This window comes from Cololabis saira, chromosome 8, assembly GCF_033807715.1.
Source record: "Cololabis saira isolate AMF1-May2022 chromosome 8, fColSai1.1, whole genome shotgun sequence".
Lineage (NCBI taxonomy): Eukaryota > Metazoa > Chordata > Actinopteri > Beloniformes > Belonidae > Cololabis > Cololabis saira.
In genome coordinates this window covers 35,792,716-35,807,419 of record NC_084594.1, presented here as the reverse complement: position 1 = coordinate 35,807,419, position 14,704 = coordinate 35,792,716, and the positions used below count along the sequence as shown (strand labels likewise).

General features: G+C 41.8%; 2 protein-coding genes across 13 annotated transcripts in view; both read left to right on the top strand.

Annotated features, from left to right (window-relative positions):
- Positions 1–2,720, top strand: part of LOC133448914 (inositol 1,4,5-trisphosphate receptor type 1-like) — a 116,812-nt gene extending 114,092 nt beyond the window's left edge. For all 12 annotated transcript variants that reach the window (XM_061727904.1, XM_061727903.1, XM_061727894.1 and 9 more), the window contains one exon: positions 817–2,720. In XM_061727904.1, coding sequence (XP_061583888.1) covers positions 817–903 — 87 coding nt within the window. In that variant the 3' untranslated portion in view covers positions 904–2,720. The remainder of the gene's footprint in view (positions 1–816) is intronic.
- Positions 2,721–5,623: 2,903 nt separating this feature from the next.
- LOC133448913 (class E basic helix-loop-helix protein 40-like) lies at positions 5,624–9,191 on the top strand. Its single transcript, XM_061727891.1, has 5 exons — positions 5,624–5,996; positions 6,106–6,169; positions 6,391–6,498; positions 6,966–7,089; positions 7,350–9,191. The coding sequence occupies exons 1-5, from the start codon at positions 5,920–5,922 to the stop codon at positions 8,177–8,179; spliced, it is 1,203 nt and encodes a 400-aa protein (XP_061583875.1). The 5' UTR covers positions 5,624–5,919; the 3' UTR covers positions 8,180–9,191.
- The last annotated feature ends 5,513 nt before the right edge of the window (positions 9,192–14,704 follow it).

Here is a 14,704-nt window from a genome sequence, read left to right as displayed (position 1 = left end):
AAGCTGGTACTTCTAGTAAACAGAATTGTAAAAATGTCTTTTGCTGTTGAAATGAGAACTATGTATGAGGAAGTGGATGTTTCCAAGACATTTTGACCCAGACAGGAGGAAATGATTGTTTTTTTTTCTGTAAGCTTTAAAAGTCACGGTTACAACAGGCACATTCAATCCGGCTTCAAAATGTGCTTTTATGATCCGTATTTAAAAAAAATGTTTATGATTGGTAAAAGAGCTCAGAGGGGAATGTAGTGCTGCAAGGCAGCGCGCTCTGTTATTGGTTAATACCCAAGAAAAAGAGCTTAATCAGAGGCTTCTAGTGCCGGAGAGGAGCGCATTCTTCTGCTAACTGGGTTTGTCCACTTGATGTGCTTCAACTATATTTCCTCCAGCACATCCTTCCACACAGGTTTTCCTCTTATTGCAGGCCCATTCTGTCCTCCGACTGTTGCCGAGCTTCAGATCACCGGCTCGTGTTTAAGTTACGGTAATAATTAACTAAATAAAAGGACCTTCTTGTTCCTGCTGGTGTGAAGGTTAACACGTGCTATGACTCGGCCTTTGCTTGATCTCTGAAATTTCTATTGACGGAGTTTCACAATTAGTATTTTGTATCATGCTGCTTTCGTCAGAAGAGCGAATAAAGAAGATGCTGAGGCTGGAAGGATTTCAGAAGAATCTGTTTCGGTTGAGCAGTATGCAAAGTATTGTTGTTTTTTCTGCGGTTTGGAAAACGGCGACCGCCGGTGTAGTTGGCAGAAGAGGACGTGCACGCTTGCAGACCGACTTCAAACTCGGACTTTGTGTTTGGTCTTTTAGATGACGGAGCAGAGGAAGCAAAAGCAGCGGATCGGCCTGCTGGGAAACCCTCAACACATGAACATCAACCCGCAGCAGCCTGCGTGAGGTCTACCGGCGGCGACGCTGCTCCACCGGCCGACGTGTGCAGCTCTCTCGCCAGGAGCACGTTAGTGTTTGCTCTGCTGAGTGTGACAGTAGCGTAAAACGGTAGGGAGACACTTTAACATAGGTAGTTATAAGGCGATGTGTAGCTCTACCCATCCTCGTGTCACAGACACCCACACTCTGTTCTGTTCCGTCTGTGCCAAATGGTTTTCTTAGAAATAAACTGGATTTCTCAACACATGGCCTTTAAGAGATGACCTTGAAACATGGGGACGCTAACTGGAAATAATGAACTGTTTGGGGGGTGGTTTTGTTTGTTTTCGAAGGGGTTTCTTTATTTGTACGTCATGCATAATGAGCAGTATTTATTTATTTATTTTTGTATGTTGTGCAATATTTTTAACTTAAATATGCAACCTTGTTGGTGTGTAGATTTAAGTTCCCTCAGTTGCGTCTCATTTAAAAGCGCTGGCCAGTACGTCGGTCTGGTCCCGGTCACCAGACAAACGTGTCTGCAGTTACACAAGAATAGAGTTAAAATAATAAGCTGTCCTTCTCTTTATTTCTTCAAGTGTGCATACTTTGAGTGACAACTGTATCCATTAGAGGTAGTATATGGTGTGAGAGCAATATAAACGGATAGATTTCTTCCAGCTGTTTAATCTAATGGTCTTATCTCAGTGCTAAAGAAATTAGCTTCCTTATTGAACTGCTTTGTAAAGGACGTTTAAAGTATCCCCACTGTCATCCACGCTGTTACGGTGTAATTTATATGCTAGTAAACACCATTTAGTATAATTTCTCCACTTTTGCTGCAAACCTCTTCCATTTGTGCCTGTTTTGTTCCTTTTTTCTTTTTTTTTTTTTCCTTCCTCCAGTGAAGTCGAACACGATTTACTGCTTCTGCTGAGTCACTAACGTCAGCGTTCACGCTGATGAGCGTCTTTGTTGGTTTTCAGGCTACAAATAGCAAGTACTTTTCTTTTTTTTCTTTTTGGACTACTATATGTAAATAAAGTTTGCTTTCTTTTGCTTTTGTATAGAAAATTAAGATTACAAAAAACTGTAACTCAAAAATGTTAGGATTAAACAAAGTAATGACGATTTGTATATTAAAGTAGTTATTTATTAAAATTGATGTAATTAACATGTTTCTTGCACAGTTATTGATGTTGGCTCAAACTTTCTACGAGAGATTATTAATTGGCTTTTTGATATATATCGCTGTGCTCTAGTGCTTCATCACACGTGGCCAGCTTTTCATGACAGATGAATCATTTGTAATGATTTATCTAATGTCCCAGTGTAAGTTGACTAGCGACATAAATCAGTCATGTTTATCAGCATCCCATAAGCAGAAGATGAATTTATCAAATATTTGATCACAGGAACCGTGACCTTTCTGGTTGCGAGTAAGCCGGGCCCCTCCGTGATGCTGGCGGTGTTTAGTTTGTCTCGCGGGGTTAATGCCACCGTTTCAGTCCATTTTCCGGTTTAAATATTAAAATAGAAGCTGGAACTGTTTTATTATTGTTGCTGTAATTTTTTTGTTTTATCTTTGTATTGTTTTATTTCTTATTTTTATTTTATTTTTTCACCATAGGAAGAGGAGAGAATCTCTGACCGTACTGCTTCCATTCTCTATGCCATTTATGACAGTACTATGATCATCTTGTTACCACGAGTTTCTTAATAAAAAATTGATCACAAAAAAAAATATTAAACTGGAAGCTGGATCCATCCCCTGGCTTTCGCAGACACCGCCTCTGGACTGGAAACTGGCCTCAGTTTTCTGACACCAGCAACCACCGGCACAATCAGAGGAATGTGTGTAATTAAGTTGGATCTAAAAGTGGTCCGTTTGGGACTTTCCTCAGAACCAAGAATTGATTAAATTGTATTTATCTTCAGACTGAGAGATCCAGTTCAGTCCAAATGAAGCCACAAGATTTCTCAGATTTCTAACCTTAAAGGCAGGTTAATGTGGCCGTCCTTTTAAAAGACATATTCGTACCACTGAGCCTTTTTTTTAATTATATTTCCCTAAGTTTTTCTTCTTTTCTTTCAAATGTAACTCCAAACAATTTTAAAAGTAAAACTGTCAATCACATTCTAGAACTACTGAAATGTATCATGTAACCATGTTTATGCATCGTAACCATTTAACTGGTCTTGTATCTAAGAAGAAAAAAACATGAATACAGTTACTACCAATATTAGTTGAAGACTACTATTTAGAGCACAAAACATAATTTACTCACTGAACTGTTTTTCCCCTCCTCCTCCCTGGCTCTGAGACATTTCAGCAGGTTAAAATCCAAATTGGGTTACAAACATTTATGTTGGGCTAAATATACATGAATATACTGTAAGAATTTTTAATGTCTTAATTTCCATGTAAATCAAATTTCAGAGTTAAAAAACGACATTTGGAGTATTTGTTTTTGTTTTTAATTGCTGTCAAGCAGCATAAGGGTTAAATGTAGGGTGTGGACGTCAACCGGAGCAACACGGGACGGTTCCTGACGAGAAACGGTTCCACGTCCCGCTGGTGCAGCAGTCGTACGGAAGAGTATTAGCGCCATGCAGGAAAAAAATATTCATGAGGGGAAGATTTTTTTTTTATTGTGCACTTTGAGAAAAAAGTTGAAATGTTGAGATTAATGTTGAAATACAATTTCAAGAATAAAGTCGAAATTTCATGTATTAAGTCGATATTTCGTAGTATTTCAACATTGACCTCGACATTTCGACTTTTTTCTCAACATTTCAACGTTAATCTCGACATTTCGACTTTTTTCTCGACATTTCGACTTTTTTCTCGACATTACAACTTTTTTCTTGAAATTATACTTCAACATTAATCTCGACATTTTGACTTTTTTCTCAACATTTCAACGTTAATCTCGACATTTCGACTTTTTTTCTCCCCATTTCGACTTTTTTCTCGACATTTCGACTTTTTTCTCAACATTTCGACTTTTTTTTCTCGACATTTTGACTTTTTTCTCGACATTTTGACTTTTTTCTCGACATTTTGACTTTTTTTCTCGACATTTTGACTTTTTTCTCGACATTTTGACTTTTTTCTCGACATTTTGACTTTTTTTCTCGACATTTCGACTTTTTTTCTCGACATTTCGACTTTTTTCTCAAAGAGCATAATGAAAAAAAATCTTCCTCCTCTAAAATATTATTTTTATTTTTCTCTTGCCTGGCCCTAATACTCTTCCGTAGCAGTCGTGAACATACACACTCGGGTTTAATCACACCGAACTATGACACTACTGACATTAACTTTTTCAGAATATGGTGCAGCCAACAAACCAAATGTTTTCTGGGGTGAAGACGCGCTCCTCCCGAGCCCCCCCGGGGGGTTCAAGGGGGGCTCAGCAGCAGCGCGTCCCTGTCCCCCCTATCTGCAGGTCCGTTTTCTATTAATAGTGCGTCTGCTTCGGGCCGTCGGCGGCTGGGACCGAGCGGACGGTCGCTGCGCTCAGGAGCGCTGGCCTGACGTCACCGGCAGGGATCCGTCTCCCGGCCGTCCATGAGGAGCTCAACGTGACAGCAGCGCTGGTTCAGCAGCGCTGGTACAGCACGGGCTGTAATCCGCACGGCCCCGACACCAAAACTACCAAACAAACCGCTCGGCGGCGGCCGCGTCATCCCGCCGCACGTGCACGTGCAGGCGGCTCACCGGAACCGTTTCTGAAATGATCCATGTCCAATTTCCTCATGTGACGCCTGGCAGGCTCCTCTACATGTCCATGGCTCGCATGAAGCAGGACAATAACTTTAATAACTGAATTATGAGCGCGCTCATCATCTTAATTAATTCTGAATTAATGAATGAATTTATTTCGAACATGTATATAAAAAATAAAAATAGCCTAAACAGTAACAACTTCATATGCACATAGGTTCGAAAAAGGAGTGGGAAGAAGTATACACTTTTTCCTAGTTCCTAGCCCTTTATAACTATGAATTTACATTATTGCTATTATATCTACACAATATCCATATAAATATAGTCTAGATAAATACTACGTAAACATGCCTATTACTACATAATTATCCATATAAGTATATAGAAAATATAACTATTACATAAATATTATATCAATAGGCTATATAGAAAATAGTAAATACTAATATTATGTAAATCTATATAAATATATACTAGTCTATATAAACTACATAAATATCCCTATATATATATATATATATATATATATATATATATATATATATATATATGCTACATACATAATAAATCATTATAACTATCCCTCTCAACATATAATATATAAATATCCACATAAATATCTAAACATATCTTAAGCAAGTATAATATACCATTTTTCCCTATTTTATTTGTTTATCACACTCCTCGTAAACCTAATTCTCCTTATTGGATTATATTATTCGTTGAATTACTGAGAGGAGCCTGCTTGTTGTTCAATAAAAGTTTGGAGAGGTTATAATTGACTCCAGGTCTTTGGGGAGAGCTGTTGCTTTATTTGCAGTCCGTGTAAACACGCGTGTGTGTGCACGGGTGCGTCCCGCGTGCAGGAGCGTGGTGGTACACGGGACTGCTCCCCCCCTCCCTCCCTACTACAGAGGGCTGGACTCCGGGGGGGAGGGCTGGACTCCGGGGGGGGAGCTGACAGCACCGCCGACACGTGAGGCTCATGTGACGCGCAGCGGCTCTACCGTCTCTCCGCGAGGCGGGGACGCGCCTGCAGTCACAGGGCTGGAGCAACACGTAGTCACACTCAGGACCCACCCAGCAGATCCGCACATTGAGTCGGGCGTGGATCCTCACACAGACAGACACGCAGTCCGGACCTCCGGGTGACAACAACACTCCAGCAGCAGCGCTCCACTCCAACGCACCGGGACCGCACCGGTTCCCTGGTTCCTCCTGGTTCCTGGCTTGTTCTGAGGAGAGACTACAGAGACTCGTTTGGACTCTTTTTTTGAGACATTTTTAGGGGGGGTTTCGGTCAAAGCGACATGGAGAGGATTACCAGCGCGCAGCCGCCTCCTTATGTGCCCAAACACGCACCGATGGATATTGCAGACATGCACGGGTAACTAGTTTTCACTGTTTTGTTTGTTTGTTTCTGTCCTATTTCTTTCATTTGAGCGTGATTTCCTCTGATTTTCACTAAACAAACTATTCCTGTCTCCTCTCCAAAGAATGGACTTCCCCATCTACGTGTATAAGCCGCGGAGGGGCGTGAAGCGCGGCGACGAGTGCAAGGTAAGCCCCGGTCCACCGACGTGCAGGATGGACCCGTGTAAAGGCTGATTTATGGTCCTGCGTTACACCGACGCAGAGCATACAGCGTACCTTACGCCGTAGGCTCTGTGTCGATTTAACGCGGAACCATAAATCAGGCTATATGAATATATTATTATTATTATTATTATTATATAAATGTGGCGGGCTGGCTGACTGCAGCGTGTGTGTCCCCCCCACAGGAGACGTATAAACTACCGCACCGGCTGATCGAGAAGAAGCGCCGCGACAGAATCAACGAGTGCATCGCGCAGCTCAAGGACTTGTTGCCCGAACATCTGAAACTCACGGTGAGCCTGAGAAATGGCTTTCTCTTGCACGCTTCTGCTGGGTTTATTTAGTGGACTAAAGTTGGGATTAAAAGTGTGTCTGCCGATTCCAAATAAATAATAATATGATCAATCATCTGCACAATCAGAGGGCTGTGCGTAATTAAGTTGGATCTAAAAGCGGTCCGTTTTGGGACTTTCCCCATAACCGAGAATTGGTTAAATTTTATTTATCTTCAGACTCTGAGAGATCTGATTCAGTCCAAATGAAGCCACATGTTTTTCTTGTAATAATAATATGAAATAATGTAAAATATGTAATGTAATTGAATGTGTGGTTAGGATGGTTCGTGCATGCGCGCTGGTGGAGCGCAGTTTGCGCCTGGACTCCACGTCTTCCCGCGTGTTGGCCAGCTGCCCGCAGTCGGGCTGCAGAATGTGTTGCATAAGTAAGATCAACATGCTTATCTGCGGTCTTCCTGTTTTAGACGCTGGGTCACTTGGAGAAGGCGGTGGTGCTGGAGCTCACGCTCAAGCACGTGAAGACCCTGAGCGCCGTGCTGGAGCAGCAGCAGCAGAAGATCCTGGCTCTGCAGAAGGACCTACACATAAGTACGTGTCAGCTTTACCCCAACTATTCACTGTAGAAGTCATGCACAAGCAGGCTTTTTTATTGTTTTTAGAAAAAAACTGAAGCATGCCTGGAAGGAGTCTTGTGCAGTGTGGTGCATCTGATCATGTTCTGGGTCTCTGGAAAGCGCCTAGAGACAACTTCTGTTGTAATAGACTCTATATAAATAAAATTGAATTGATTCAAGGAAAGCTCTTGGAAAAAATAATTAAATATTGGTTTTGTGCTTCCACCCACTCAGGCGATCATGGAGGCGACGGAGCAGAGAGCAGCGAGGAGATGTTTCGCTCCGGCTTCCACCTGTGCGCCAAAGAGGTCCTCCACTACCTGGCCAGCCAGGAAGGCGGCTCGGACCTGACCCCGTCCCGCGTCATCAGTCACATCCACAAAGTGGCGGCAGAAGTCCTGCAGCATCGAACCGACCTGGAGCCGGAAGAGTCCGCCGCCCAGGCTTCGGAGAAGGCCAGGAAGCCCAGCGGGCAGGCGGCGGGTTTCCCCGAGACTCCGGCTAAGAACTGCGTTCCGGTCATTCAGAGGACTTACCAGCACGGGACGGGGGAGCAGAGCGGCAGCGACACGGACACGGACAGCGGCTATGGGGGAGAGCACGACAAGCCCAAAGCCCAGTGGATGGAAACCCACAGGAAGGAGGGGGAGCTGAAGAGTCTGGCGTCGGAGCGGATGGCCAGCGCCATCAAGCAGGAGGGGGACGAGCCTCAGGCCAAGAGGTCGAGATCAGACTCCTCGGAGGACGAGGTTCTCCCCGCTCACGCGGCGGCAGGAGCTCCCGGCAGCTACGTCAGCTTCTCCCCGAACCAGCCGCCCTTTTGCCTCCCGTTCTACCTCATCCCCCCCGCAGCCGCCGCCGCGGCGTACCTGCCCATGCTGGAGAAGTGCTGGTACTCTGGGAACATGCCGGTCATGTACCCAGGCATGGCCAGCGGGCCCGGCGTGGGCCTCGCCCCGGACACCCTGGTGATGTCCCCGAGGGCCGGGTCCCCGGCGGACTCCCCCGGCCTCCACAACACTTTAAAGCAGGTATCCCCTTTGAACTTGGAAACCAAAGACTGAGCAGAGATTCTGTCTGAATCTTTCCCTTTTGAATGTTGAAAAGAGGGTTGACGGACTTCCTGGTTACCCTTCAAACCACAGCTGTAGCACATCGGCACACTGACCCCCCGGGGGCAGCGTGAGCGGCCGCTGCCGTCTATCATTAGCCCCTGAAGTCAAGTAGGAGCTAATGATAGAGCCACGTGGACTGCCCACATCAAGCCTCATGTTACACCCGTTTCACGGCTCTGAAAACACTGTGAAGACGGTCGGCTCAACCAGCACACTAGAGCCCGGAACGCACGGCTTCCTGTCCCGCTGCACACCTACACACCCGTCTAATGAATGTAAAGAGTGATTTCAACCCCCCTGTAAATGCTGCTTGGACTTTTATCCGCGGTAGATCTCTGGATGGAGGGGTCCACCCTCAGTCTGTAATGCTTATACTAGAATGTCTGGTGACCGGAGACGTGCCGACTCCCTTCACGTCTGTCGTAGCTAAATGAACACAGGAACTTGGCGGTGTTCGGAGAATTCAGGTCGCGTGGCCATACATGCTTTTACAATTTAATTGATGTGCTTTTTTTTTTTTAGCTGCCGTTCCTGTGAAGTACTGTCTTGTAATTCCTTTTTTTTTTTTTTTTTTTGCTTATAATACTTGTACATTTCTATTTTTGATACATGACCCACTGAGTGTATGCGTGCAGCTACTGGAGGAAGGCTGACGTAGCATGTCGCTGTGTGCAGACAGAACAGCGTGCAGATGTGCATCTTTGCCCACGAACTCCGGGTCACGGTGAAGCCGGGTCGCCCCTCACGCCGGCACCCGGGCTCGCTCTGTCCAGATGATGCCAGGAGTTTAAACAAACCTGCTTTAACTGTTATGTCTCTAGCAAATAGTGTGAATGTAAAGTTAAAAGTTTGCATCGAAAGAGATAAAATTGATTTTTTTTATTTTGGAGTGTAACACATGGTTGTACATAGTTTTGTATATAAAGTATTATTGATATATATATTAAAGTATTAATAAAGATCCTTTTCCCCTGTGGAATGTGTGTGTGACTTGTGCTTGTGGGCCTAAACGTGTCGCAGCCAGCCATCCTGACATCCCATAACACACACTTACATAACACTTACATAACCCATAAAGCTGCACGGTCTCTGTAAATCAATAGCATGTCTTAGATTACAGGCTGTAAACAATTTCTGAAAGACTGGAGGGGAACTGCGAAGAGGACCATGAAAGTTGGGCCCAAAGCAGATCAGAACATTTCCCTTGATTCCACTGAGGCTGCGTGCACACGCTTGGCACTTTAGTTAAAACAAAGGCACGGGTTAATAAAGTGAGTAAATCATCAGGCGTTTATTTTTGTGGTCTGTTGATGTAGCAGGGAATCTGAGGACACCTCGCTGGAAAGGAAGTTTGAGGTTAGGTGGGGGCTGGTGTTTGATGTTCTTTCATATTTCATGGTATGGAAGACAAGTCTTTATCAACCTCGGGCCGATCTGAGGTTCTGTTTCCTGGGTGGAAACGCTGCTGAGGTTGAGGTCATCATGAAAACAACATGTTTACCCTCCCACGAGACCTGCTGGCGGGGGTTCAAGACTGCTTTTTCTTTTGAATTTGATATGATCAAAAACGGTGTTTTGTGGTCTGGCCTGCAGATCGGTGACATAATCTCTGAAGGCTCAGCTCTGGTGCTGCTCACCAACGAGGACGTGTGGCTCCAGCGCCACCTTGTGGAGATGCTGCCTCTCACCCTTGAACGTCAGAGCGCTCATCCAACTTCATGGGCAACCGTGTTTACATAGGAAACATACAGTACTGTCTCAGAAAATTAGAATATTGTGATTTTCTGTTATGCAATTACAAAAACAAAAATGATTTGGATTTATTACAAATCAACTGAAATATTGCAAGCCTTTTATTATTTTAATATTGCTGATCATGGCTTACAGCTTAAGAAAACTCAAATATCCTATCTCAAAAAATTAGAATATTCTGGGAATCTTAATCTTAAACTGTAAGCCATAATCAGCAATAGTAAAATAATAAAAGGCTTGCAATATTTCAGTTGATTTGTAATGAATCCAGAATGTATGACATTTTTGTTTTTTTAATGGCATTAGAGAAAATGAAGAACTTTATCACAATATTCTAATTTTCTGATACAGTCCTGTATGTGAATAAATGAAATGTTTCCGGTGAGCTGGATTACCTGGTGAAGTTTGGAAAGCGACTTTCAAACATTATCAGGACTATTTTATTCACGGCCTGGTCATGATTATTCCGCCTCCAAGCTGCCAAAAATACCCCAAAACAGTGAAACACAGAGAACAGGACATGATGGGGGGAGCAGAGATCCAAACCACCATCGACCATCGCTGAGCTGCTCAAATTACAATAAATATTACAAGAACAAACTCTGAGACACATGTGGGCAGCGTGGCGACATATGATAACTGAAACCAGCAGGAAGGACCTGTTTAATCCCTGTGTTTGTTTATGTGATGAAGGAAATTCAACATATGTGCTCATGTTTAGTTCACGACTCGCCACAAGGGCCCCACTTAAAGGACCATGAGGCAGGATAGAGGCAGGATTTATGAAAAAAAATTGTATATGTTTCAAGTTTTCTAGTAATAATGTCAGATGAAGCGTTCCAAACCAAAACGAATGAGCCCTCTAGTGTATCTCTCCGTTGCCTTGAACAGACTGTGTGCTGCAAAATGTGCTGCAATTCGGAGGCCGAATTTCCCACGCTGCCCTGCGGATGTGACGTCACATGACGCTGCATGCGCGTTCTCCCCGTTCTCCCGTGCCGGCTTCACTGTTGGCTGCAGTACCCCCGACGGCCATCGTGGTGAAGGGTGGCGCTAGAGAGTCTCATTTCTTAAAAGGAGCCTCATTCTAGGGAGGTACTGGGGGGGGGGGGACACTCCACCGCCTAAAACCAGCAGGGGTGTGAGAGGCGTGGTTGACAATAGAGCTGTTGTCTTGTATCTCTGTGGTATCTTCAGCCCAATATCACAGAAAGGTCTTTAAGGGCTCAGGAAAGGTCAGCTGGTGAAAAAGGGGCCACATGTATCTCATCTGATGTGTTTTTAAGGGCCACTGAGCCCACAGATAAGTGATGAGAAGAACCTTGATGGTGGAAGTAAATGGTCAAAGCGAATGTCTCCAGTTTGTCCTTATCTTGTGTTGAAATGAGAAGAGCGAAGGAGTCATGAATGAATCTGTTTGTTTAAATTGTTCGCTCCATGTTGTCTCAGACTTATCTGAACATTTGTTTTCCCTTGGATGTGAAAGGGAGGTCGTTATTGAGCGGAGCAGGATGCAGTTGCTCTGTTGCCTGAAGTGACAACAGTAATAGCTCTTACAGAAAACAGTGGCGCTATTGTAGAAGAGCAAGACGAGGCAACCGTCACGAGATGTGAAGAGGGCTCCAACAAAACCTAAACCACAGAAATGTGTTAGATTTAAAAGAAGGACCTTGTTACAGAGAAGCTGAAAAATGCCTGCCAGTGCAATCTGGTTTTACTGAGGGCACGGTGACCTGGAGCCAGGGGACCTTCGGTGTGTGGAGAACCTCCTATGACTGTGGTGGCCTCGGGACTGAGGGGCAGGGACCAGTACCGACAGGGAATAGAAGAGACCAAATAAAGTGGTTCACAGCAGAGGTGTCAAGTAACAAAGTACAAATACTTCGTTACCTTACTTAAGTAGGAATTTTGGTTATCTATACTTCACTGGAGTAATTATTTTTCAGACGACTTTTTACTTTTACTCCTTACATTTTCACGCAATTATCTGTACTTTTTACTCTTTACATTTTAAAAACAGCCTCATTACTCTATTTCATTTCGGCCTTTAAAAAAAAACTATCCAGTTAAATTGCTCCATCCGGATAGAGTGAATTTGGTTGTGGTTGTTTCAGATGTTCTTGTCCAGTTTTGTTCTTACATCCGTTCCCTCAGATTCCTGCAACTAAACTTGGATGTACATTCCAATAAAGGTTAGGATAAATGATAACATGCCTCTGAAGTTTGACTTTTTGCACCATTACAATACTTATAGGCAACTAGTCATCATATCTGCTGCTCTCTGAAACACATGTTAATGCTCAATAGTACACATATATGGTTCTTTAATATATTTGCATTATACTAAGATGCATTCATTTTCAATGGCTTTTGTCCTTAATGGCTTTTTTCCCCCTTCATTACTTTTACTTTTATACTTTAAGTAGTTTTGAAACCAGTACTTTTATACTTTTACTTGAGTAAAAAACTTGAGTTGATACTTCAACTTCTACAGGAGTATTTTTAAACTCTAGTATCTATACTTCTACCTGAGTCATGAATGTGAATACTGAAGACACCTCTGGTTTACAGTGAATTTTGTCATAGGAAGTCCATTGGGATTTGTTTGTGGTTTGTTTATTTATTTTGGTCATTTCCAAAATAGTTAATGCTAATATTGCATTGGACCAAAATATATAAACAAAACAAGACAAGGTGTAGGCTGAAGCTTAGCTTATGACGCCTACCCTTTTATAATCAATTTCTGTCAGCTCCTGCATATACTGGTACAGAGCAGTAAATCAATTATATATTGAAAACCTTACATATACTGCATTGACCTATTATCTATTTAAGTTCGGACACTTACATAAACACTCATACTCATACTTAATGAGCATCTTGTTCAATATTTTTTTTTAATATTTGGTATGTACTGCACTCTTTAATTTCCATTTCCAAAACATTCCACAGATTACCCCATAAACTGAAACACATCTAAGTTTGACCTCCGTTCTGTTCTTTGATTTTGTGAAGCTTCCTCTCAGTTCACATCCACTTTGTCTTTGCTGAAACAGCTTCTAGATACAGTGTGGCAACAGATTATTAGAAGGCGTTTACATCAACAGTGATATTTTTAAATCAACAAGTTCATTGAATTTGAGCATCTTACAATTAATAAATAATGTATTTGTTGGTTCCCGATAATCAGCTCTGTTGATAACTCTGATTGTAACCGTAACCCACAGAAATACAGGCAGGAACCGGCTTGTTGGGTTCCACTAATGTACTATAGTCATTATGAAAGTTTGTTTCTTCAAAATTGTTATGATCTCACAGTTTTCTGCTCAGATCAGAAGTGCATGTTTATTATATCGTGATTTTGAGTATAATACGTGTTTCAGATTGGCCTATTTGTGTGCACACGTGGATATTTTTACCTGTGTTTCTACTTTTTGTTTTGATCTTTTACGGTTTTTGTTGTTGTTGTTGTTACCTGGATTCTTCCGGGCTTCGCTCTGCTGCTGGTTCACACATTTACCAAAATAAAAGCGTGTCTTTCAAAAAATCATTAATTCAAAAGTAGATCTCCCTTTGAGCTTGTCAAACTTTGCGTCTAAAATTCACTGCATTTTACGGATGCACTTCCATTGCCGAGCCTCACAATAGACAATACAAACTGTAGCGTACAGCGAACCTTAAACGAGAGAAAGAAAGAGCTACGTGTTTTATTGTGAAACCCCCCCTAGCGGAAGTGTGGGTTGAGTTTCCACGGAGTCAGACAGCGGTTCGGTTCCGGTGTTCTTCCGAAAAATGCTACCTAATGGTTTTCTACCTCTGCAGACTAGAGCTACAATTTTACTGTGTTTTATTCATGGATCTATAATATTACGGTTTTATTCCCTAGCCCACTTCCTTTTCCCCCAAATGGTCCTTGTCGCTTGCCAGGCCGTCATTGTAAATAAGAATGTTCTTAATGACCTGCCTGCTTAAATAAAGGCGAATGAATGAATATGAATATCAATCAATATCATGAACATCATGAATATCAAATAAAGCGATATCATTGTTGTTGTTTTTTTCCTCTTTATCGTAAATTGTTCACAAAGTGTAATGCAATTCATGTCATGGGTCGTGTATTTTGAAGGATCAAATACTCAACATATCATATTATCAGAAATGGGCAGCTAATTATATGTGTATGTATGCATGTATATATATATATATATATATATATATATATATATATATATATATATATATATATATATATATATATATATATATAGTGGATATATACATAGATATAGAGCAGATGCAGTTAATAGAGACAGTATAGTGTAAATAAGTATATTTATATAAATATTTATATGGGCATGTGTGTACAAATATAGAGAAATATTCAACTATGTGTATGTATGTATAGGTATGTGTGTGAGTATAGTATATAATAATAATAATAATAATAATAATAATAATAATAATAATAATAATAATAATAATAATAATAATAATAATAATAATAATAATAATACTGTTATTTAGTACAGTGTGTGAGTATTTATAAATACGGGTTAAATGATTAGTGAATGGGGGTAGGATTAAATAAATTTACACTTCTTCCTACTGCTTTTTTGCACATGTAAATCTGCTAAAGGATGATTTTGTTGTTTTGTTTTCTTAAACTTCTCTTGAAGTGTTTTTTTTTTTTTTACATGCACAAAAATAAAATAAATCAAATAA

What these genes read in the sequence shown, in the direction of transcription:
- LOC133448913 (XM_061727891.1), top strand. Translation starts at nt 5,920, where the DNA reads ATGGAGAGGATTACCAGCGCGCAGCCGCCTCCTTATGTGCCCAAACAC. An exon ending in AGCGCGGCGACGAGTGCAAG is followed by an intron (nt 6,170 to 6,390) that starts GTAAGCCCCGGT and finishes TCCCCCCCACAG; the next exon opens with GAGACGTATAAACTACCGCA. An exon ending in CCGAACATCTGAAACTCACG is followed by an intron (nt 6,499 to 6,965) that starts GTGAGCCTGAGA and finishes TTCCTGTTTTAG; the next exon opens with ACGCTGGGTCACTTGGAGAA.